General features: G+C 39.4%; 1 protein-coding gene across 1 annotated transcript in view; it reads right to left on the reverse strand.

Moving 5' to 3' along the window:
* Positions 1–26799, reverse strand: part of MAP7 (microtubule associated protein 7) — a gene marked incomplete at both ends in the record, with an annotated part of 108374 nt that overhangs the window by 12887 nt on the left and 68688 nt on the right. The window contains 8 exons of the mRNA XM_084284717.1: positions 1195–1378; positions 5227–5504; positions 5932–6047; positions 8157–8305; positions 11657–11770; positions 17082–17192; positions 20595–20706; positions 21542–21705. Of these exons, the coding sequence (XP_084140843.1) occupies positions 1195–1378; positions 5227–5504; positions 5932–6047; positions 8157–8305; positions 11657–11770; positions 17082–17192; positions 20595–20706; positions 21542–21705 (1228 nt within the window). The remainder of the gene's footprint in view (positions 1–1194; positions 1379–5226; positions 5505–5931; positions 6048–8156; positions 8306–11656; positions 11771–17081; positions 17193–20594; positions 20707–21541; positions 21706–26799) is intronic.

A 26799-nucleotide genomic window follows, 5' to 3' on the forward strand; every position in this document is an offset into this window, starting at 1 on the left:
TTACTCTCTCAAGAATACAAAATTCAAGAGGGAGATTCACCATGGATATTTCATAATAACATTTTCTATTTTGTTATCCTTCTCTAGTAATTCACAACAGTTCACATATTTTCTTGACTATGACTCATCTGATGCTTTCATATACTCATCTCCACACAAGATCTCTTCCATGAGAAATAATTTAGCCCAGAGACCACCACTACATAAGTAGTGATTATTTCCTTACATGCATTCCTTTATGTAAGCAATGTCTTCCTTTATGTAAGATATGTCTGAAACTCTTCCTGACTGGCTTTCATCTCACTAAAGAGCAGCATTATCTCATTGGCCACAAGTCCTTTCAGATTCATTTATGAAGGCACTGAATAGAATAGACAGTGAAAACTCCTTTCACTGAGAAAGATTATTATTCTTTAAATTTTGTTTTCTATCTTTTAGACTTAGTGTTTATTCACCATACTACTCTTACAACCACAGCAGCTTATTTTCTTTTGAGAGGGACAGCATCATGAGCCTTTTGGGAATCCAGTCTATTTTAACTGACTTTGCTTTGTTCCTGCATTCAGCAATGCTCTTAAGGAACCCCAACAAATCCCAGAGGCATGGCATCCCTCTTAAAAACGTGCTCAACTTGTGTTGTGGTATAGCCATGGTCACAAGCATCCAAGTGGGCTGCTCATTTGCTAGTAGAAAATGAGACACCACATCGCTTACCCCCAAGACTGTTGGATGTCCTGATTTTAAGTTAGAAAACAGAAAGCTTTAAGTCACAGATGTTAGACATCTGAACACCATCCATGGCAGAGATTTTGCCATGAGAAATTGGCACTCTCACAAAGTTGACAACAGCCAAGCAGAGTTGCCTTGTTGGAATAAACAAGTATAGCTTTGTTAATCTCTGGGGAAACAATGAACCACTACACTGAGGATCTGCTCTCTACTGCTGTCCTATTTCAAACTGCCAATAAAGTACATATCTATTTGGGATAGCTTTTAACCTTACAGATCTGCTTAGGTGTATATTACTCCTATGAAGAAATCCAACTGAAAACAAGTCTTTTGGGGGAGGAACTTGAGTCTCCTGCAGTTCAGTAGTGTGCTGAATATATTACAATATAACAACAAAATATACACAAGCAGCTGATAGGAAGCTGCTAAAAACATTTATTCTCCACTGCAGAGGTCTAGGATCACCTTTCAAGCTCTTCTCTCTCCCTCCTCTCTTGCTCCTCCCGTTCCCGCTGCTCACGGGCAAGGCGCCTCTTCTCGGACAGCAGCCTCGTTGCTTCCTCAGGATCAGTTGTACCTGCAGAGGCCTTCGCGGGGGCTGGCGGCGGAGAAAGTGCTGGTGGAGCAGGAGATAGGGATGGGCTGGCTGCTGAAACAGATGGGATGGAAAAGTGGTTTGCACAGACACAGTAGCCAAGATGACACACTTTTCACGCACTCACTTTTCACGTGCACATACACACTTCTCTTGAAGGGAACAGAAAATAGTTTCAAAATTGATTGTAAAGTATCTTCAAGCTTACATGGTTTTGTAAATGATTCAGAGGGAAAACATCTAGATGCTAAGGATACATATTGCTCAAGGGAAGTATGTTTTTGCAGAACATGTGAATGCAGCTTCAGTTGAAAGGCTAAGCTAACTTTGTCATCAGAAGAATAAAGTCTGAGAGGGTCTCAGTAGGAGATAAGCTGTCTCAGAAAGTCCCTGCCATCACATTTGCTAATTTTCTCCTGATTCTATTCAAAGACCAGAAATGAAACATAAAAATATATTTTCCTCTGTTTGATAGTCTATATCTGAATACTAGGGCCTGACTTTTTCATGATAGGCCAATCCCTCTTGGTGACTTTGTGATCTCAAGCATCAGCTGCCTGAAGTAACCTTAAGTAACGTTAAGGCACAAACTGGCACCAATTTTGCAGTTATTCCAACCTTTACCAGCCCAACAGGATTCCTGCAGGTGCTTTCAACATATGCTGGGGATGATGACCCACAAGACAACACACAGGACCAGAGCATGCCTTCTTACAAGTTTTGCTGCTATTGGCAAACTATAGCTTGCGTTCAAACTTTATTAGGCTTTGCTGTCACTAAGTCATTAAAATTATTTTCATTGAGGTATTTTTCCTCCCTCTTTTATTTTTATTTTTTTTTATTTTAATTTTTTTTTTTTTACAATGGTGAGGCAAGCACCTGCCTTTATAATAATTCTTTAACCAGGACCAGCTTTAGCTGCCTTTATCTACCTGATAGAGAAGGTGTTACAGATTTTTCTCAAGTTCACATTTCTGCAAGTTCGCCTGTCATTTTCTAGCACAGGTACAAATCACCTAAACTACATGTTTTCTCTAGAGGCCAAAGACCATTAACAACACACAAGCTAACTGCAGGAAGCACTCTCAGGGTAATCACATCTGGCAGTGCAGACAAAAATGTATCAGGATGTGTTTGAACTGGCAAGGAAATCAGAGCCCAAGAAAATACATGTGAAGTAAGTCATCAGGAATGACAAGGAGATGACAGATCTACATTTTTAACCACTCTTCAGAATGTTATTTTTCTCACCTCACCAACAACTTCCAATAGGGGTTTCCTCTCTGATGCCCCCTCCTACACCTCATTATACACAAACACAAATTCAGCTGCCTTCTGTGTGTTTGGTGCTCATATCTACTGAATTTTCTTCTGCCTTTCTGTTATCAAGTACAATATAGGCACTACTTCTGGGCCTTCATCTTGAATTCAAAGGCTATGGGCACACCATGACACCATCTGAAGAGTACCGGGGTCTCTTCCCTAGCCCTGAGGTGAAGTGGCACAGTTTAGCCTCACGCTGCAAAAGCAGGTATTTGGTCCACCCCTAGGGAGCAGCCCTGGCTTGGGCTAACCCCCAAGACAAAGTGGGGACCTCAGAAAACCCTGGGATGGTCAGATAGAAAAAAAAAAAAGAAAAAAAAAAAAAAAGTAACATCACTCCTAAAGCTTGGGAGTCCTTTAAAGCTATGCTCTTAGTAGCCTTGGGGACAGAAGAAAACATGGGGTTGCAGTTACAACCTAGACCAGAAACGTACCAGAGACTACTTGTAATAGTTTAACAGTAGAAATGACAGAGTTCCTGCACCTCAGTTGTTTTTCATTTACTGACATGGACCAAGGCAGGGCTGTCACTCCTGAAGGGAGCACAGCTTTGCACTGCCTGGGGTTCACCTCTTCCCTCAGGTGATGCATCTGGCAGCGTAACAAGTAGCTCATTCAGTGCGCACCTGGCCTGCTGACAGAAAGGATGATGACAGCTTGCAAAGGCACACCCAAAATACCATTAAAACTGTAATGAAATTGGGAAAATCATGACATTTGACTGCAAAAGCTTGAATAGCTCAATCAGTGATCATTACCAGCTGACCTCCAGGCTCCTGTGTCTACCCATCCAGCAAGTATCTGAGCCAGATAATTTAAGGGGCAGTTCAGGCTGAGGCTGAAAGCAGCTCTTTTTCACCTGCAGCTCAGGTGCAGGAGACATCAGCAATGTCCCTCTAGACACAAATGCTGCATTTGCTCCCCTCTAGATGCTTGGATTCAACCAGGTTGTTGTGGCAGTCTGGGCCTCCCCGTGCAGTACAAGGCCTGTCCTCTAGCCTCAGATGTAAAATGCCTGACGTCTCAGTCACAGGGTTCCAGCCACTTGTGGTTTGGTCCTCTGGTTTTGATAAAATACATCCAATTTGAAATGCTGCTTGCCACTTCTCCTCTGCCCCTCTCCACTACCTGTTTCTCTGCTGTGAATACAAACTACTTGACTTTCAAATTCCTTTATCACAGATAACCTATTTCCATACTAAGTAACCTTTTTACTAACTCAAATATTGACTGACTGCAGAGAAGTTGAGCCTCTCTTCCTCCTGAGCTAAGCAGGCAATCAAGCATCGCCGTGTTTCTCTGGCCTGTACTTTGGACCTTGGGAAGTCCAGCCGGTACACATTTGCAAAGTTACCTTAGCTGTATCCCTCAAATACTTTGAAAGGGAAATATTTTCCTTTTCTGTGACATTACAAAAAGGCTACCAGAAAAGCAGTGAAAGCCCACACCATCATCCCAATTACCTTAAACCTTATTCACATGCCCGTTACCAACAGATCTGTTACCATAGCATCCATTTATTATTTGCATCCATCCTGTAAGCTGCTTGTGGAATTGCACCTTGTGTGGTAGGACCTAGGTACCAGACTGCAACTACTGTGACAGAACTTACTAAAAACAAATCAGTTCACAACAGGTTTTCTTGCAGAAGATCAACATGCAACTATGCACCCTGCAGTTAAATACAGCATTACTAATACTTAAAACTGTTTTCTGAAGGACAATCATAAGGGAATCTATGAGCTTTAAATTAAGACCCCAGGCAACCCATCCTGGGAATCACAGTGGTCACAACGGCCATTCTATCCCATCCTTGAGACAGTTTTTACCATACTTACAATGGTGTAAAATGTCTGATAGAACAGACCTACATTTTTCAATTTAAGATTTACCTTTTCCACTTTGTACATTTTATGATCATTATTTTAGTTTGTATCTACTTTTTTTTTTTTTTTCCTGCCTTGCTGCTTTTCAGGGTTTGTAGATGTGTTGATTTTCTTTTTTTTTTTTTTTTTTTTTTTAAATAACTTTTTCCCTGAAAAATTTTGCATGCTCCTATTTGCTCCTCTCTCTGGTTCTCCTCTGCATTCTACTTTGTCCTGCCCATCTTCCCCATGATGCGGTACTCTTTCAATATTATGGGTAAGCTGGTACAGTTTAATGCTGTCAGTACCTCTGTACTGAGTGCCTAGCACAGCTGGGGCATTCTGACCACACATCTCGCCCTTACGTGATGGCTCCCTGTATTGTTAGCTTTCAGACCACTGTTCTTCTACTTCAGAGTCTGAGAAATTGCATATTGTTGTGAGGGACAAAGTCCTTGGTCCAAAAGGTCAGAGAAGAGGGATGTGAAGCCACACTGTGCGAGGCAGGCCTGCCTGTTGTTCCGTCTGATACAAACACAAGGGCTTCAGCCAGCTTACACTTCTGTCATAATGAACATACACCTGCAGGAACGTTCTGAAGAATGTAGATTAACACTTGATAGAAAACTATTTAAAGCTACTTTCAGAGAAAGTGAAAAAAGAACATGAAAGATGTGCAGGCATTCCTTAATCTGAAGGGGAATCTCTCCTTACCTTGACCAACCTCTCTGTGGACAGCAAGCTCTTCTTGATTTGCAGATTCTTCAGCACCTGCTGATGTTCCTTTACTCTCTTCTGTCCTCTCTTCAGTGACCTTTTCATCTGCCTTTTCTGGTCTTTTCTTCTCACTCTCAGGTTTGACCTCTTTTTTGACAGGCCGGATATTGCCAGGAGAAGGAGGACGTGCCTGAGCAGAGGACACTTTGGAGGAACCAGGTGAAGTTACCTGCTTGGGTGTGCCAGGCAAAGAAGGCAAAGACTTTGATGCATGCCTGTGTAACCACAAAGAGTGACAATCACTATGAGACACGCTCTGCTGGACACCACCTACACATCACCTCTACAAGTGCAATAGCTAAATACAGAACAACTTCTCTATTTCTCTGCTATCAAGCAGAACTCCTGCAGCATGTGATTAGTTTTCATGCAAAATGCTTCTCTTTGCAACTCTCCAGAAGTGTGAGCACTGACCCAGCCAAGAGGGAATAAAACAAGTACATTCCTCATTTTACCCCATTCTTAAAGCAACAGCAATTTCTTTTTCTAAAAGCAGTACCATCTTTCTTCTGTTGCAGAGAGAAAAAATCTATACCACCAAATAAGTTTGCATTGATTTTCCTGTGGAGACTAACATGTAATTAATACAACAATTAGAGCTGCCTATAGCTCAGCCTCTAGCTAAGCATGTACTTGGCTTACCAAACTGGAGAGGGAGCTGGTGATCTAGTTTTGGGGTTGGAAGAAAAATGACCTCCTTTAAAGCTGGCTGAGAAGGTAGATGACAAATGGTCTCTCTCCTTTTCTTTTTTGTCAGTCTATAGTTCAGCAAACAAAAAGACAAAGTCAAGCCAGAGTTCACATGGCTAAAGAAAGCAAATCAAACTCAGTTAAGGATGAGGGGTTAGGGGGCTGAGAAAAAGTAGTGCTGAGTCAGAAGTTTCTACAGCCTGTTTGACAAGTTCTTTAATAAGCTTCCATAGTCTGACACTGTCTGTCAGTAAATATGCAATCGACAACAAGAATCCTTCTTAAGCATGCACTCTACTGTCTTTATACATAAGGCACTAATTTTTACAGAGGCAAAAAGTTACCTTCTAAATTTTGATCTATGCTGTTTGCCACACAGTGTCTTCCTCTGCTTCTTAAGTCTTATTTGTCATAAAGACCGGATTTCATTTGGGGGAAAAGAAAAAAAACACAAAACACAAACTCCCCAGACTCCCACTTAGTCGCAGTCCCTATACAGCACAGGCTTTTTGTTTTCATGGTTACGCATCAACACCACAGATGCCTTGCAGCCCTGAAATATGGTACAACAGTTATCCTATTCTCTTTTTTCTTGGATGATTTGCCAGCACTTTTTTTTTTTTTCCCATTGGTTTTTATGTGTCGTAGTGATTTCATCTTTTTCATTCCTGATTTTTTATCTCATGATGAGAACTACGAAAGATCGTTCTATTTAAAAACAAATAAACATGTTTGGAGTTGCAGCATGCAGCACTAGTTGAGAGCTCTATAACAATTCTCTCTCCTGAAATGAAAATCAGTTTAACAACTGCAAAAGAACGACGGAAAACAACTTCATGAGCACATAAACCTTTGGTTTATCTTCGTAAGTCCAAGAGTGTTTTGTTTTTTTTTTTGATGTTTTAGATACAATTAGTTATTTTAAATTGCCAAAAACATCACTTAATATTAGCAACAGGTAGTCCTTCAATCCAGAAGTTGTTACTTGAGAGTAATTAGCCAGCTATTTGCCAATATCATTTACTAGAGTTGTACTGATTAACATGATGATAATCACCCAAGTCATCTGAGTGTACAGAACCAGAATAAATGAATTAAAATGAAAAATAATTTTGACTCACTAGCAAAAACTGTCTAAATAGGATCTACCTCATTGGTCCTGAAAACACAGCATCAGCAGGCTTATTCTCAATAAAGCCAAAAACCTGAATTCCTACATAAGTTTACCAATAAAATAAAAAGTTCTCCATAACATACAAGCTACTGAAAATAGCTCTTAACTCTGTCATTCGGTATTAACGATATTCTTACATCATCTCCTTCACCAAAACGTATCAACCTTCCTTCTTTTTAATTTAAAAACAAAACGATGAGAAAGACCTGAGAGGTGCCAAACTGATAGCCCGAGAGCTTACAATGTTCTCTTCACATAGTGTGAGGTTTCTCTACACATATACCCCAAAGCTATGCCTCAGCCTCAACTTCAATAGACTGTCATCTGCCTCAAAGATTAGTACTGGCTATGATTCATGCTACTTTCATCTAACACTGCTTCCAACAAAGATATTAATAGCAGCACTGCCTCCTGCTGTTTTGCCCATCAGACCAAATGAAAACAGAAGCTCCGCTTACACAAATCATTTGTAGAGATGACTTCACACTTATCATACTCTAAAACTCAGGCTGCAGAGTACAAGAAAAATTATAACTACCTAGGTTCAGAAAATAGTATCTTAAATGAAACTGACTGCATCCTGTTGGCTTGGAGTGCAGTCAATATGAATTTGGTCTGCCTGTATAACAGGTGAAAACAGGTGGCTGGGAAAAAGATTCCTGTTGGGGGAAAGTTGCAATGCCACCTTGGGTCTTAAAATCAGAGAATCCACGAGTGAAAAGGACAACACTGTGTGGCAGCCTCTGTGCCTCATCAGAAGCTGAGGTACCTGCTCTACAAACATGGGTGTTTTTTCCAAGCAGATTCTTTAGTGTGTTATCAGACTATGTCACCAGATAATGTAATAAACACAGTTCAAATCCAACCAACAATGGAACAAACTGGGGGCTGTGGGGACCTGCAGAGTGGAGTATCAGATTCATAACTATTCCTATTCCAGCAAGCAATTCAATCAGGTGGTTATGGCTTGAGACACCAACTTACATACAACCGGCATGCTTACCCCTGCAAGGTGTGGTGTTCTCCTGCGTCCAATAGCATCAGTAGAGGCAAAAAGTTTTGCTCGTTCTGCTGTATTCCTACAGCTCATGCTCTTGTAGGACAGAGGGCTGATGGGGCTGCAAGATGCTGAACGGGGACAAATGGGGATAACTACGGTGTTGGTTGTTTTTGTTAATTGTTAATTTTAATTAGAGAGCAGCAGTGGAGAATTGACAGAGGAAAGCCAGCAGGAAAAGAAACAATAGAGAAAGAGAAAAGAAAGAAGGTATTAATAAATAGAGGAATGACTAATTCTCAAATCAGAACCATAACTTGGTACCTTAGCTTAGCCATGTGTATAGTAATGACTTTTCCATTTGTAAACCAAAAATTTCTTTTAAATAAATTAAGATGTATGTCACATAACTGGGTAGTGGAAAATATTTTTCTGTTAAGCTTTTACACAGCTGGTTGTTCTGAAAAAGCACTCGACAAAACAGCCTGTCTGAAATTGATTAGCTTAGTATATGCATTGACATGAATTTCAACTACATTGGGAATAGAAAACAATCAAACTAAAATTGAATTCCTATTAATTGGCCTTGGAAGTAGAGGAAAATAAAAGGAGACACACAAAGATCAAAACACACTAAGAGAAAACAGTTTCATCTGGGAAATCAGTGATATTGATTGTTTTCTATAAGTTTTAACAAGTGATGTGTTTTTTAAAAAAATCCCTTTTAAAGAATATCTGAAGCCTAGAAAAGAACTTTTAATATTTCTTGATAATGGTACAATAACAGCCATCTTGAACACATTCTTGACAGCAAAGTATTTTACATGTTACAAAAAGCAGAACGAAGACAATAAATCAGCCTGGAAATAAATACCTGAAAGAATAACCAGGAAGGCAGTTTTCTTTGGTTTGCACAAGGACAAAGACTATTACCAACAGATCTCTTGCCAATGGCAAATTATTAGGTTTATGGTGTTCTGATGGCAGTCTCAAAGAGAAATGTGACACTGCAAGATGCATCATTGGAAACTTGCAGTGAGGTATTCTCAGACTTTCTCTTGATTTCCCTGAAAATTATATTACCACTGCAAAGTTTTATTTGTCTGTTTCTGATTGTCTCTCTCCTGGTCATTTAGTATAGTCTTCGCATAATTATTATTCGGGACATTACTTGAAGGAAAAGAGTAGAGCTTCTATAGGATAGGTTCTCTACCCACCACCCCTTAAAAAGAAATAATTAAAAAATGACATCCTCATTTTCCTAAATAGAAAACATTTCTTGCCTTTAGATCCCTCTGAGCACACTTGAAAGAACACACAGTTCTACACAGTTATTTCTTCCAGTCTTACTGCAGTACAGCTGCTGTTACAGCTCATGGACTTAACAGTACTTCATGGACTTAACAGTCCTAACTCTGCAAATTCTCCCACATTGAGAGATTAATGTTATGAATAAAGGAAGTCTCATGTAAATGTTACAGCAAGGGCACTCATGCTTGCCTTATTTATAGGGATTTACGTTTAATGAGGTATTAAAAGGTGACTGACTTGTAAAAATTGAAAAACAAGAAAGCATCTTTTTTTTTTTTTTTTTTCAATTGAGCATATCTAACCAGACAGGAGGCAGTGGCAAAACATATACTTAAACAGCTTATAATTTATGCATTTTTCACCCTCTGTGAATCAATTCTGTTGCTGCACGCTGATTATCTGAAGTTACCACAGAGGATGACATCATAAATGCTGAAAGACAAGCAGTTCATTTTCATTTGCAAGGTTGCCAAACAATGCTATATGAGACACTCCCAGTGAATCAGGATATACCAACAGGATTACATACAGAGAGGAGCTTTTGGAGAGTTATTTAAAAAAACATTTTGGTTTTGGAGCTTTGTTTAAAAAAAGATCCAGATGTACTCTTATGCTGGATGTCCCTAATAGTTCACTTAACTTCATTTTTAAGGCTATGAATCCACATTTAATTTGATTTTGATTTTTTTTTTTTCACTGTAATTCATCTTTACAGCCAAAGGGCAGGGTAATTTTCTAGGGCATAATGATAGGCTGGGACGAGTGGAGTGCTCAGAGCACAGCTGTGAGCCATTACCACCACCTGATCATTAATCTCCAGGAAGTGTCCTGCATGAAGGAACTGCAATTATTGCTCCTAGAGAATAATACCTGGAAAACAATGAAAAGATGGATTATTTTTCCGGGTGGTACAGTTCCAGTTAGTGTAGACAAGGCATTTCTGGGGAGTTACCTCAAAGTGATGACTGTGCTATTTGCAATCTTTCTCAATATTCTCTTCAGTTTAGAGCTTATTGTTCAGTATAAAACAATAGCAGTCACAGAAAAGTCTTCACACTTGCTTCAGTTAAGTAACCACTAACAAAATCAAGACACTTTCCTCAGCTATTCCCTAGTGAAGAGATGAATTTCCAATATCCTGCTTGGTAGATGACGTTAAATTTTCATTTTAGAAGCTGTTGCTTTAAAAGACATGAAGCTCTAAAAGAAATTTCTACTTGTTAATTCCACTGTTTGAAGAATATCATCCACATTTTTACTCCTCCAGCGCTACCCCCAGTGGAAACGTACTGCAGCCTAATTAGTGATAAGAGTTCTTAAGTGAAAGCTTCTTTAAAAGTAATCTTAGCAGATCTCTATTCCCTCTTACCTTCTATGCCCTTTAATTAAAATAAAGATCTACCCATATTAAACAGGAAAGACTTGCCTAGACTTAAACATTCGGCATGTGCAGTAGCATACTCCTGCTATGGTAAAATCCCTAGTGCATGATCATAAAACAACCTGTGATAATAAAAAAGGCAGTTGTCATGTGCCTAAAATACATAATAAACCAGTATGTCCTGGTTGTCTTTGAAATACAGTTTTGCCTGGGCCCTAAGTTATCACCTTGCAGTATTTACATATTTTTGTGTGCTAATTTTCCTCTCGGTGGCATATCAAAGAGCTGTTCTGGGGTTGGCACAGAACTTTACAATTACTGAAACCTCACTAAACCTGCACATTTAACTTTACATGCTATTAAATCCACTGCAACCAGGGCCTACCACTCTACAAGTCCAACATGTTCCTTGTGGGAAGTGCCCCGCTGCAGAAGGCAACTTCTTTGCAGAAAGCAGCTCACAGCATTGGCAGTGGGTGTGCTGAAACCGCTCCTTACAGCACTGCAAGCATGCTTAAACAGCCACTGACAGCATGACACTGTTGCCCTGTGTGTGTTATATTATTCTGTTACACTGATGAAGAAGTAAAAGATAAATTAAGAGAGAGCTGGGGGGAGAAAGAGAAAGAGGCATAGCAAACAAGAAAGTGTAGCAGAAGTTTTCATGCTGTCACGCCATCTAGTCCAGGTTTTTCAAGCTCATTCTGGGATGCTACCATACACGCTTGATTAGATAGGTAACTTTACAGCATCCCACAGGGAACCTGGAAAAGTAAGTGGCTGAGACATGAAGTCTCTGCTCTTGGAAGTTTACCTGCATCTCCAGACAATGCAGCTGTGCTTTTACTTCGTGCCAGGAATGAGTGAGTGGGCGTCAGGAGCCTGCTAACGATGCTGCTCTCCCATGGACTGAGCTGTAGACGGCGAGCTGAACGTGCATCATACAAGCAAGATGTTAGATCAGACACTGCAAAGGACTTCGCGTTGCAGAAGTATTAGTATTGCAACTTCACTGCTACGTACCCATGGAAATTTTTAAACCGTGCTTTAGAGACCCAAACCATACAATCACTCTGTTTTGCATTTTATTCTTATTCAATTTTAGTAGAGGAATTCCTATGGAACACAGTGCTGAATGTTTATTTTGTGCTACTGCCTGTAACATTAGGCTAAATTGTTCAGGTTAATACTACTATTTTTCACCTATCCCACATTCTCTACTATCAAGAATGGGATGATAACTTCTGTATTAGGAGAGCTATTGTCATTCCGAAATATAGACTCTGAAAAAGTTTGTGTCCCAAACTCTTTCTACGTACTACATACAAATAAATAAGATCAATTTCTAAAACAACTTCTGCAGTCTTCCAGCCTAGAAAAAACAAAGAGTGTTTTTTATTAATATACAGATTTGTGCCATTGAAAGAGGCTTTGTCAAAGCATCACAAAAGGATACAGTGTGCCTGAGCTGAAGATACCAGGCTCAGCAGCTACAGTCATCTCAGTTATACATGGTGTGCATTTGATCACAAATTCTGTGAGAAATCCCCCTAATGACAATTTTTTGATTTACAACAGTAACAAGACCCAACTTTTTGCATTGTTAGTCTGTTTTGAAAACACTTTAGGCATGCTGATCTAGCTGCAAACACTCCCTCATCTTGCTTTTCCCGACACTGCATAATACAAATTTAGCTTACCAGTATTTTCCCTTTGCCTTGTAAAAATTCTTTTTTTTTTTCCTTTTTTTTCTTTTTCTTTTTAATACTACTTAAACATTAATTACAGCAAAGGAGTATCCAAAAGAATCCTATAAATGATTGTTCAATATAACTGGATGGTTCTTGGATATTCTGACGCAATAAATAAAGGGTGTTATTAGGAGCATAACAGAACAAAACATTCAACTAGTTCCCAGAGTTCACTGTAGTAAGCTTAGGCCATAGCAATAATCTCAGTGTTGGGGGTGAAATCATGTATTCTTACACCTCAGCATTCCTTGCCCTAAGTTTGGTGTCTATGGCAAGAAACCTGCCACTTGAATTTAGGAGGTGTAGTCTCTAAAACATTCATTGACATGACTGGCTGTAACAAAGCTGAGACTAAATTGCATTTTTAACACGGGAGATTCATCACTTCTAATAGCTGTAAACTTGGAATCTGTCTTCACTCCACAGAGAGCCCCATGAAAAGAGGGGCTGATCTCGATAATCTCGTCCTATGAGAACACAATGGCCTAATCTGCCCTCGGTGCTGTTTTTTCATCTCTCAGATGCTCCCCTAAATACTCCTAACTCAGTAAGTGTCATTAATAGAGAAATATAGCACTCTCCGACACAGCAGGCACTCTGGATAAGTGTCCTTACATAACGTACTACTGCCAGTGCTCTCTGGGATTAATAGCTCCTTTGTGTGTTGGTACAGATTATACAGAGACACAAAATACACCAAAGAGACCTCCATTACAGCACACACATCATCATTAAACTTGCTATTTAACAACGAAGAAAAAAAATCAAAGGACTTCCATTAAACTGTATACAACAGTGGCAATATCTTTGCTTCCTTTCTTCACTGTGCACTGTGCTTAGTATGATCATTTTTAAGCCTACTGTTGCAGGACAGCACCTTCTTTTTTGTCATCTCAGGCTTTACTGGGTGCTGAGTCTGGAGAAATTCTTCCACCATCGTTAACAAAGACCATACAACTCATCAGAAGAGTAAGAATGCTACACAGAAATTGGCTCCACACCTTAGAAAGTGATCCCTGAAATTTTAGGCCAATAAGTCATCACTGTACATACCGAGAACTTATTGGAGTTTGTTTGTATAGCTGCAAAAAGCTGATAAGTAAATGCCACGATGCAATCTGGTCCTGGGGGCCAGCTGCAGATCTTACATGTGAGGCCCCACAGCACAAGTGCTGTGAAGAGGCCGTACCTTACTCACACTCCCTGCTCCAACAGGGAGCTAAGAGACAGGCGCAGGGTTTTGTTGGCCTATTTCAAGCAGTGGTCTGAAGGTGTCAAAATAGTTTCAGCCAGGAGCTTGGAGGTGAATCTCCCTAAATCTCTAAAGTGGGTTTAGGTCAGAGTTCAGTTAAACACATGTAGGTTTTGTAGATCGCCATCATCGCTTAGGGAATTTTCCCAATGCACAGCTCCCTGAAAACACCACTCTTGACACTTAAAATACGTACTCTGCCAGTCCTTAGCATTACCATCAACCCAGAACAGCCAGAGAAACTTGGGCTCAGCGAGTTCCAAGTACAAGAGCATTAATAACTAAATTCTTTGAACAACTGGGCTTTGGTGTAAGTTCACACTGAAGCAAGCTGAATGCAAAAAAAAGAGTGTCCCAAAATACTAAGAAAATAATAACAGCTTTAAAATATTGAAGTCATTTTGTTTTTGTTTTTTTCCTTGCTGCTCTTGTTTTTAAAGCCTTGGGGTGATGTTTTCAAGCTTTAATACTTCAAAACACCTGACAGAGAAGGGGAAAAGGTTTTTTTATTGCTTGTTTTGTTTGTTTTTGGTTTTGTTTTTTCCTCTCGTGGTATGCTAGGCTACTACTCTCAGGGCTATTTGCTTCTTGGTCCTACGTTGGAAACACATTCCTGGCAGAGCTGCTGGTGGAAGTTCCCCTACCTCCAGCTACTAACAGGCTAGTTTAAACATATTAATGAAGGTCCTTGTTGCCTAACTTGTGACTAGGAAAAAAAAAAAAGAAAAAAGAAAAGTCCATCACCACCAAAACAAAACAAAACAACTAACAACAACATCCCACGAAGTGTCAGGGAGCTGGCAACAGTGACTAGATTACAGTCATTTGTATTTATCTTCAATATGTACCACCTGAACACTGGAAAGTTGTCTTAGCAGCAGCAGAATACGTTCTAAGTACGCAAACAACAGCATCTGATTATTTCTAGCAACAGATGGGAGGCATGGATTTAACAGGTCTCCTGATGAGCACCACAAAAGAAAGACTCTCGCTGATACGTGGTGGTTGCTCACAGAGAGACGCAAAAGTGCTGAGGAGCAGATGGGAAAGACTATTCTGTCCTTAGGTTCTCCTTCAGCAGGTAACAACCCTGGAGCCCTTGAACTTCTTCTGTACACGTGGCAGACAAAGGTGATGCAGTGATCAAGACCACCACATGTTTTGAAACTCTCTCACTGCAGAGGAAGAAGAACATAACTACAGTGCAGGTTTTGCTTTTCAAAACTAAGAAAGTCATACTTTATCTGCAACAGTATCCACTTGCTAAGTTTTCCTTACAAAGCACCATTACCAAAATTCATTGGTTGACTGCAGCTTTCTCCAACTGAATGTGTTTCTTCTTATTTTATTATAAAGTTTGAACTATTCAGACCTGTATCACTCACATAAAAGCCTGTTTGAGCTGCTGATCATAAAATTCTCATAAAGAGCTATGTAGCAGTACTGTATTTAATAGAAATTAACCAGGCAATTCACTAATGAAAACTGTTGTCTTCGGCTGGGCCATAATAAATCCCGTCCTTCAAACAATAATAAATAAATAAATAAAAACAATAAACTACTGCTTAACAGAAGACATGTTCTTGATGACAGCTGTAAGCCACTTAGGGTAAGCTTATCATCCTCATCTCCAGCTCCCTCTTTTGTGGGTAGGAGTATGTGTTACAAGACAAAACATGATTGGGTGCCCTCTGGAAGGTGAAAAGGGGAGCAGACAGGCAGATCATTCCTTTAAGCACATGTCTTAAGATGCTGAGGCCACCTGGGCTGCCAGCAGCACTTACCCTGTGTGCTCAGCTAGACCAGGGTATGTGACTGCACAAGCAAGAGGGCATTTATAGCATTTGGGTTTGCTTTCTGTCTTGTAGTCTGCAAAAGACATGAGACTTCTGAGGAGTCCTGTGCTGGTTTTAATGGAGATGCCCAGCAAGGAATGCTTTGGCATTTGAAGTATTTTATGTATGGCCCTCACTTCTTTATTCCTTCCTTTTCCCCGTCATTAGACTGCCTAGTACTGTCTAACTTCTCCAGAATTTGAAATTGGTGGTGAAAACTACAGCACCTCAAGCTACAACCCCTACGAGACTACCCTTCATATTTAATGCCTGCTGCTGTTCCCTCTTCCTCCTGAGATCCTTCCTCAAAGAATCGACCCTGGCAAAGGACCACCTGGAAACAATATATATATATTGGGTTTCCACATTTAGAGTGAAAAAGCATTGGAGCTTTGGAATAAATTATTTCCTGAAAAAACTTATTTTCCACAGGTTACCAGACTCTACAACTGTGTTAACCCACAAGGATTAACATGGTTAAATCAATCTGAAACAAACATACGAGCATGCACGTAAAACGTGGCACCTAAAACATACAAATCATGATGCCTACCAATCGGTTTTGCAATACAACTGAAGCTCCATTCTAAAAACTGTTTTTGAAAATATGCACTTATCTGGATTGAAATGGGACAGAACTTCTCATTCTCGGTAGAGGACAAAAAATCCCTGCCGAGTACTTTACTACAAAGCCGTTTGCACAAGTTATACAAGAGACATTCTTTTATTAAACTCCTTTTGGCTCAGTGCTTCAAAACCCCATAAATCCCCAGAACAGAGGCAGCAATTCAGCTACCTTAACTTATAAAAGCCTGATTGTTTATCAGTTGTGCAGTTGTAAACATCAAAAACATACACCAAAGTAAAGCAATCTTTGAAAAGACAAAGTCAATAAACAGACACCGTATGAAAAATCCCCATATCCCTGCATTAAAAGAAAAAATCAGAAGTAGTAATAAAATAACTGCTTTAAAGCTTCATGCAACATGTTCTAAGATATTCAAGAACAACTACCAAAGTAAAAGAAAAGCAAAATAATGACAAAATGGCCTAATGTAAATAAAAGGTCGTAAATGATTGCATGCGGTATGGAGAGATGCGTTCTTTCAGTTGCTGTACCTCATTTACTAAAAACCTGACAGAAGCACCGCTTTTATCATTTGCTGAAGGAAGATTGTGTAGGTAAATTCTCTTGGTTTTAAAAATGAGAAACACATTTTTCTTCTCACAGGAAAAGAGATGTTCAACCATTTACTTTTCACATTTGGAGTCTTTTCACTCCGTTTAGATAAAGTACAGAAAATGACTTCAGAAACTTGTTTTACGTGCAAAGCCATACATCAGTATAGAACATTTTATTTCTCGCTTTTTTTTTTTTTTTTTTCCTCTTTGAAACTGTACCTCTGTCTGAAGAATTTAGTAATGTTGCAGATGAGGAGGAGAGCCGCTTGTTAATGACTGGATCAACATGTTTCGAAAGGTTCATTGTTGAAACAGACCGCCTGTCTGGATCTAAAACAAATGGAGATAATGCTAATTGACAGCCCACATGCAGTAATGCCAGTTCCTAGCTCACTAGTGGGAGGAGGAAAACATGACTAGGTCATTCCTGCTCTACCACAAGAACTTTCAAAATAGAAAGGGCTTCTCAGCAGACGTTGTACAGGTGACTCAAAGACTGGGCACAAAACCGTCCAATTTAAATGTAAAATGTTTGAAATATTCTGTTCACTGACTGTCAGTCAGGTTGCAATCCAAGGACCTTAATGGAAGAGCTGAAGTAGATACCAGTAGCCAAGATGGTATTTCCATGTTCCTTTCAACATTGTCAGAAACCCCTCGCTCATGACTCAAAATAGAGAGCTTCAGGGAAAGAACTTGGAAACATGAGGTTGTTCAGATAAAACCCTTGAATCAAAAGGGTGACATTGGGCAAGGCAGCGTTATTAGGCAGATGGCCAGCATTGCAATAAAATCATACTGAAAGATTATGGGAAGGCTAGTCCACATGGGAGGCAATGGTAAGTACAAAAGGAATTCAAAAGACATCACTCCCATAGTTCTGTGAAAGTGGTGAGTTTCCCACTAGAGTCATTTTCTACCTGCTGTGAAGTTGCAGTTTTGGATTGACGAACTACACACAGATAAAGAAAATGAATCTCTGTAGAAGGCTACAGACTTCTTGTGATGCATACTTGGTATATAATACTAAAGGGGGTTATTTTGCTTTTAGTCTCTCTGCATTTTAGAGCAGCATTACAGCATTTGCCTGTGCAATTGCTGCAGAGTCAGCATCTGCACCCTGTTGGGAGGATGGTGGCTCCTTCAAGAATGCAGATCATACGTGCTTTGTGCATGTGTGTATGTGCCATGGAAAGTTGTCAGAAAGGGCCAAAGAGGAAGAAGGAGCTGAACAGTCCAGCTACATGCTTTTTCTTCTCCCTCAAAAAAGAGCTAATTGCACAAACTAAATATCTTCTACTGCAAATGTCTATTCAGAAATACGGCAACTGGAAGATGCCAGGAGAGCTCATTCTCCTTTTGCTTACATTTTTGCATGTACTGAGCCTCAGTGGTACTCAACAAAGCATTTAACCACGCTGAAATCCAGTGAGGCTTGAGCACGTGCCTAAATGCTCCGCTGATTCATATTCTGCGTGTCCACAGATACATCCACATACTCTTTTGGAAGCAGACACAAAAGCGAGGCACCGATAACATTAAGGAGGAGGACGCTGAAGGATTATCTGCAATAGTTTATGACAAGTACATCGATATTTTATTTATCTGTTTGATCTAGTGGATTAAAGTGTATTCACTGTAGGTAGAGAAAAATGCATAGAAATACAGTGCATGAAAACTGCCTTTACTCTCCCCAGGTCTATGAACTACATAGGACTCACTGTAACTGGCTGGGGGAAAGAAAGAACGATTCTCCCCTATCCCATGTGATCATTTACTCACTTTATCTAATGTTAGGATGACTCAGTGAGTGTTCAGAACTAGCAAAGTAGGTAACAGAAGGGGGGATGAAAATTCAGAAATGGGTTTTAAAAGGAAAAACATAATTATTATGGATATAAACAAGACCTCTGTAGGCTGGCAAGTTTATTTTGCATTGATCTATGAGTGTTGTGTGTTGTTCAGTACTGGAGACAGGATACACGGGCCTCACATGTCACAGAACTTGGTCAGAACTGTATTTGTGAGAAATGGGATTTATATTTTGATCTCTGATACCTAATCTATATCCGAGAGGATATAGAGTAGATCACTACAGGAGAAAAAATTTTCTACATTTGGCTTAGAGGATATACTGCATAAAACAACTTTCAGAAGCTGACAAATGACTGTGTGAAAATCAACACTTGCATTTGGCATGCCAACATTTCTCTTGGATTATGAGCACTGTTCAAGTGAACGAAATTCAGCACGAGGATTTGCGTGTACTTGTTGGCAACAGGACACCTAGGAATGTAGAACAGGCCAAATGCAGTCTATTGCCTAGAAGACTGCTGGTTTCTTGTTATTAAAAAACTGAGCAACGTATGCATCAAAGCAGCTGGTTTTATGTCTTCACGTGCAGAGTAAGCATGACGTGTAGTATGCCAAAAACATTTTAGAGGAAAAAAAAAAAAAAACACAAAAGATTTAAGTTGGATCTCCTTGAATTGCAGTAGACAGAATATTACATATCATGTTGGTGAATTGTGCCAGATCTTTAGAGTCTGCCATTAATAACTCTCCATATTAAAAATGAATAGTAACAACAACAAAATCTGGGACTAACAACAGTTCTAGTCTATCGACATGATGTTAAGCATGCATCGCAACTACATGAGGGTGGTTTAGTTACTGATGATCTCGTTTCCTGAGAACTAGCTATGGGTAAAGGAATCAACAAACCACAGTGATTATGTACCAGGTTTTCTAGCACCACCCAGAGATCTGAAGTGGTGCTCCAGGCCTGCTAAATCGAGAAAGGTGAATGATGATTCAAAAAAATAACCTAGGGACAGAATGCAAGACAATGATTTTCCAAGTAAAGAAAATAAAAATCAAGTTATACAGAGTTAAGCAAAAAAAAAAAAAAAATACTTTTTATGAAAACAACTGTTTATTGAGCTTATATATGACAAATTAGATTTCAGACTATTCTTTTCTCAGCATTTTCCCCCTCCTTAATGAAAGGCTGCATGCATTTAAATGTACATGTTAGAGTAGGAAGAGAAGAGTTCTTTTTTCTTTTTAAGTATTCCTTTCTGGTGAAAGAAATATAGGATGTTCTCACTTTTGGGCTAGTCTTACTTAATAGGGCATATATAAATTAATGACTGGCAGATTCAGTTACAGAAGATAATTGAGGAATGAAGCATACAGCAAAAATTCACTTAATTTGCCCATCTAAGCTTTTCTAGGGAACAGGGGGCCTTTTCCAGTCTCCTCGAATATCTGTACAAGGCACAGATAGCTTATCACAAAGAATAAATTTTCTTCCTTGGCTTGTATTAATATCACTATTTGGTCATTTCCAGCAGAACTATTTTTTGAGCCATGATATTTAACATTGGCACACAGTAGCTCATATCACAAAACTGACACAGCACAAGCACACCAACACAGATACACACAAACAACAGCAAAGCAGCAGAAGCGAGAAGCTGTAGCAAAGTAGAATTATGGAATTAGTCAAACCCTGAAACAAACTTTTAAGTTATGTTCAGATTTCTCCTTGTTATGTTTTTACTACACAAGAATCTCAGAAACATGCCATTGCTAGCGATAATAAAATCAAGAGTGGAGAATTAAAACTAGCATACACTGAATCATCCGTCTTTTTAAAAGAAGCAAAGTAAATTCCTTTCAACTGGCAGGGCAGGGAAACTGGCTAACAAACCAGGCCTCCCTCTTTACCTGTGTTATTAATGCGGCTATGTAGCGCTCCTCCCCAGGACCACCTGTTTTGCTTTTGTTTTGGCTTCTGGCTTCTTTCAATTGTGCGACGTACAACAGCTTCATGTCGTTCCTTGAGTACAACAGGATAATACATTTGGATACCACTGGGTTTTAAAATTCATCCTCTCAAACGCTGCTACCCTCCCCACGGACTAAACTTAGCAGGCATCTTGGAGTTGTGCTCAAGCTCATGCGCTGTCTGGTAAGACACACACTCAGATGAACCAACCTAATTCTAGAACAGGATTAAGCAGTAATTAAGCCATAAATAAATTGAACTATTAACTGTAATTTTGAAAATGTAAGGTGTGTTGCCAACTTAAGTAGAATTGCAGAGAAAAAACAGTGGCCCTATTATGGCAACTGCTGCACAAACACACAGCAGGGTTACTTCCCACCTTGAATCTCTCACCAACTACTAGCACAGTGAGAGAGAAGGAACAAAAAATGCAAGGATGAGCTGACTTACCTAAGATCACACCGCAAGCAGTTCCCTGCTTAATTGGAACAAATCAGCCAATCGTCTATTTTATACACACACTCACTGTCTTGAAGGATCTGTTAGAAGGTCACTAAGACATAAGTACCCGTATACCAAATGGCTACAAACTAGCCCACAACCATACAGGTACCACATAATTTGTATTTTTCTGTGAAAGTTTTGAGTAGTGCCACACGCTACAACCCAGATACGCTCAACTTCGCTGCAACAGATTCACAAAGGGCACTTGAAAAAGCAGTATCTGTGCCTGTAAGGCTTAATAAAATCCTCTTCTGAGTTCTCTCTCATACTGACCACGGCTTACATTACATTCTTGCTGTTAAGTTTAAAAGAAAAATTTTGATGGTACCATATCTTACAATGAAAGCAAGTTGAAAAGTGTTCTCATGATGTTCCTTTTTACCTTATCTTCTTCTAATCTCTGTCTTCGCTTTTCTTCTACGGCAGCTCGCCTTCTCTCTTCCTTTAATCTCTGCTCTTCTAGCTTCTTTTTGCGCTCCTCTAGGTGTTTTTCATAATGTTGCCGAGCTCTCTCTTCTCTTTCTAACCAGATGGATTCTCTTGCAGCTACGAGAAAAATCAGAAATAAAAATATTAACATGCAGTATGTGATGCTATCTTTAATAAAATCTGAATAACTTTTGAAGAAAAAAGCTTTGAACTCCTTTTCTTAAGACACACTTAATTTCCTAAACTATTTTCATGTGTTAAAAATTCATTTACACTGATCACACATTCATTTAATTCAATTTAAATTTAATTACTACGAAGTACCTCCGGAAATGGTCAAATTATTTAAGCATACAGTTTCTGTGTGCAAGCAAGGATGTCTTAAAATACATAAGTACTTAAGTCAGATATATGTGAACACACTTCTATTGTACAAACCATGCTACTTTGCTGTAATCTTTCACTGTAAAAAGAAAGATAAAACCCTAGCACCACTGTATACCTTTAGTGATCAATGCAGATCTCTTTTGATAGAAATGGTTGGGGTGATAATTGCAATACCTGGACTGTTACCTGTACCAACAGCTAGCCAGAAGGAAACTTCAACAGCCAAAGAAATCAGACTAAAAGTGAGCTTTAATCTGTTACACTGCTGCAGAGCTCTAGACAACATTGCAGAAGCACAAATCAAGATAAATCAAGATGCACTATACATGAGGACTTTTACTCCCCATCGGGCTCTGAATTTTTCTGAAGGTATGACTCCTCATGGAACTCATGCTCAAATTGTAGTGCACATTAAAGCAGTTACATATGGTACACTGGACCTCTCTGCCCTGAAAGCTTTAGGTCCCAGAAATTACTGTTTTTAAAAATTCTTGCCTTTTTTTTTTTTTTTTTTTTTTTTTTAATGGTATACTTCTTGATCTTCACAAACTGACAGATGGGAATACAGGAATACATGTAAATGCGTGTAAAGAAATACATTTTTCACAAGAAAAAACAAAAACAAAACAAAACAAAAACACCAAGAACCCCAAGAGAAAATAATGCAAAGGAATTCATTGATAATGCAGCAGAAGCAGGAAATGAGGAAAGCAGTTTCAAAAAACCTTTCAATTACCAAGGTAAGGATTTTTTTTTCCTTAGATTGAGGCAGTATTTTTTAAATTCAGTCTTGAAAAAGGAGCCTATTTTTACAATCCTATACTCTAGGACAGCAACTCTAGCCTTTACTTAGCAGAGCTTTGTGTTGTTTAACAGCATACCAAAACCAAACAAAACAAACAAACAAACTGATTCTAGGTGTTCAGAACAGACATTGCTATCAATTCTTATAAGTCCAGCAGTTGTCTTCACCAAATTCCTCTAATGCGTGTTCCTGCCTCCTCAAACACATCCCATCTCACCTGATAAAGAACTTAGACTATACTCTAAACCTCACGTACACAGTCTCTTGAAAATCTCCATCCTGGGAAGACAAGTTCATATTTCGAAAATATCTCTTTTAACATTTCAGATTTCAAATCCTTTCCTGAGAAAAGCAGATAGCATGAGCAATACAGGCTGGCAAAGAGATGTCTGTGCAACAGCTACCGTCAGACAGAAGACATCCCCTAGGCAAGATGAATGAAAGTTCAGACAGATGTTTGCAGGCAATTTAATAAACTAACATAGCCAGAATTATCACAGATAAAGAAACATCGCAGTTGCTTAGATAATTACTAAAAATAGTTGAGAAAATTGACACCTACAGATGCAAAATGCTGATGCAAGAGCCAGTAGAAGATTTATAGAAGTAATTTTCTATGCTAACTTAGTGAAGTGGTTTGGAGTGGCAATCTGAACTGCCAGCTAAGGCTGAAAATAGGAGAGCACGGCAGAAAAGCAGTTTCAAGTCCAACTGAAACCTGCAAAAGCTCTTCCTTCTATATTAAAGCCTTACAACATAACAAAATAGACCCAAAATCAGTGCTCTAAATGTAGGATTAACCTGCATGCATCTGCTGCCCTTATCTTGCCCAGTAGCTCATCAAGAGATTGGGTGGACAAAGGGGTGGCCTCGTTATGGTTTATCCTTCTCCTTGGACTACATGAGCTGTTATGATGCTTTCTATTGCCTGGAAAAGGTCCGGAGAAGACTGAGCAAAGGGATACAGCCCACCTTTTCCAACAGTTTGGGCTACATCCTGAAGAACTGAAGTGTAAGAGTCACCTCGGAGGTAGTCTCCTCTTTCTGTCTTTACCTTCTGCTTAACAGCCTGACTTAGCTAGCCAACATCCTGGGCAGAACGGCTGTGACCCTGTCACCAGGGTGCAGAGATTTTTGAAAGCTTCCTCTGCCAATTAGTCTCTTCACGGCTGGATTGTATAAGAGGGTCAGTCCAAGAACAGGCAGCTGCATCAGAATTGTACTGTTATATTCATGTAATCCACGTGCATTTATCTTGTTTTCTTCAGAAAATAAGGAAAAGATTCACTACAAGTAGTGACCGAGTTCAACTGACTACACTTCTTCAAAAAATAAAACTAAACCCAACCACTTGCCATTAATACCATTTACGAGGTGGCAAAAGACATTTCTAAAGAGGTTACATTTAGAGGGAAAAAGAAAGAAGAATAAAACTAAAGCTGTGAACTCTGCGCTGTAAACATCGTAAGTGAACTCTTTCTTTCTCCTGAACCTTTGATGAAAATTTCAGAGAAATTAACACCAACTATTACTACCTGAGACCTCCCGACTGAATACCTTTTAAAATAGTATTTACTTGTAATTTTTTTCTGGTGAGGCTTCATGACCATTTTAACTTAACTGTTGGCAGCAGTCGCCCTCCCTCAGGCTGACAGTGTTGCTCATGGGACTGAGATCAGATGGACCACGGAAACAACCTGGTTAAAGCCAGGTTTCTTCCAAGTCTTTTTCATTCCACCAGTTTTAATTGTGGCTGGTACAGAGCTGTCGACCAGGGCAGACGTACTGTCAAAGGGGTTTGCTGGGCTCTGCTGTCACAGGACGCCTCAGGCAAGCAGTGGGGCTGCGGGGCAGCACAGCCCACCCGAGCTCCCCTCACCCCAGCCACAGCTCTGGCAGTTTGCCGAATTTAACAGCAGGCCAGTGCAGTAAGTGCAGAGACAGAGCTCATCGATGCTGACACCAGGCTAATGCAAACCGACCTAAAAGGAACGTTGTGAAATATGGCTTCTGGCAGCATATGCTGAGATCACGAACACATGCAGATGTTGTCAAAGTCTACGTAGCTGCAGCATGTTGGCTTTTACCCAGGAGTCCCAGAAGTCCAGCGAGCATATCAAGACAACACAATCCTGTGGGCCAAACTTCCACAGCTTCTGAGATCATCCTGAACCTTCCGTGCCTGGAATCTGCTTACGATGGCAACACAGCAGGGAAAGGCTCCTTGGTTATCTACAGAAAATAAAGCTCTTCCTGAAGGATATGAGAAATTAAGGGAAGCAAAGATAAACTTCTTAACTGATGCCACTGGAACACAGATTTGCCTGATAAAAACGTGGAGATTATTTGCTCCATCTGTTGTCACTAATGTCAGACCTTCCCGGGATACTATTTATGATTGTTTCTGTAGGCTTCGGCCTGTCATGTCGTTTAGAGAAAGTAATGAAATTAGCATACTTGAGCTTTCAGGAAGTAATTCAGGAAGAGAAAGGCTTCAAATACTTTTTATGTCTTAGTATGTAAAAGAGTTAACTTTTACACACACTCGTACTGCTGGGAAGACAATCAGAACACCAAACCTCTGGATAGTAACACTCCTCTTTGACTCTCTGCCCCTAGCAGAAGAGGTAATAAACTCATGCTTTTTGATAAGGAAAAACTGCTCAATAACAGAACCATAAATTAATGATGGATTACCAAAACAAATGGAAATTTTAGGCTGGAATAAATTATAACAGAAAAAAAATAAATTCAAACAAACCTCCAAGACACAGGCAAAAGGCAACAGACAATATATACATCCAGCTGTTAACATGAGGACACTGCGAATTTTATGCTCGGACAAAGTGTTTAGCTGGTACATATAACCATGATTTATGACACAAACACACCTGTTTTCTGATAGAAAATATAACCTCTATTTTCAATAATTTACCTTTTTCACAGATATAGAAACAGAGTCTTGTTTTTATTCTTTTGAGGTATTAATTCCTAATTTTCTCTTATTAGAGCCAGAAAAACACATCTCTCATTTTCACTGCTTCCTGGTTGCACTGCTGTTATTCCTGCATAAACTTAAGACCCAGTTGTTGCCATCTACAAGGCAGATACATACAGTAACAAATTAATATCCTGAGGTGTTTGATGATTACTTCAGGGAAAAATGAAGGAAAACTGAGTTCAAAATATATTTTTTATTTCATTCTCATGAACCTATATATGAATTTGCAGAAACTTTTGTCCAGCTACCCAAGACAGAAATTAAAAAAAAAATAAAAATAAAAAAAAATAAAAGGAAGCCTATTCTAGGACAAACAATGTTAAGTCCTATTCTGAATGCACAAGTGTGCTTCTATGTTTCATGGATAGGGACACATATATCATATATCTTGCTGGCAGATAGAAGCAGTGGATGAGCCTAGAGGAAACAGAAGGTATCTCTAAAAGGTCCAACCAACTTGGAAGAGCAGCTGATTTCCAGCGTGTGGAAGGGGAAAATACCCAGTTTTATGGTCACTCTTAAAGAAGTTGCGCTAAGAGCCAATCCTGGACTGCAGCAAGGGACACAGTCCAAAGAAAAGGCTTCTTCTTGGGGCTGAGCCCTATATCAACATGCTTTGACAACATGCAAGAATCATTTAAAGGAAGCTCAGTCGTCATTCAAATAGTATCTGTGTGCTGAAAGCTTAAATAGCAGAGGAGCATTAATCAGTTAAAGCTGGAAAGTACAAAAGAGAATTCACACCTTGGCTTTCTCTCTTTACTCAGTGCAATCTATAGCTTGGAATGCAGTCGTGCGATACAAGGACATAAAATTAGAGCATAAAAACAGGATTTAGAAACTGAGCCCTAGACATGTGGTTAATACCTTCTGCTTGTTTGCAAACGAGTACTGCTGGATTAGACTACAAGGGAACATAATGAGACCACGCTTCTGGCACCTCATTCTGAAGTAGCAAAATAACTGAGCAAAAGAAAAACAAGATTAATCCTGAAAGAAATATTTCAATAGTAAAAGA

The sequence above is a fragment of the Netta rufina genome (assembly GCF_964035555.1).
Source record: "Netta rufina genome assembly, chromosome: 3".
In the NCBI taxonomy this organism is placed as follows: Eukaryota; Metazoa; Chordata; class Aves; order Anseriformes; family Anatidae; genus Netta; species Netta rufina.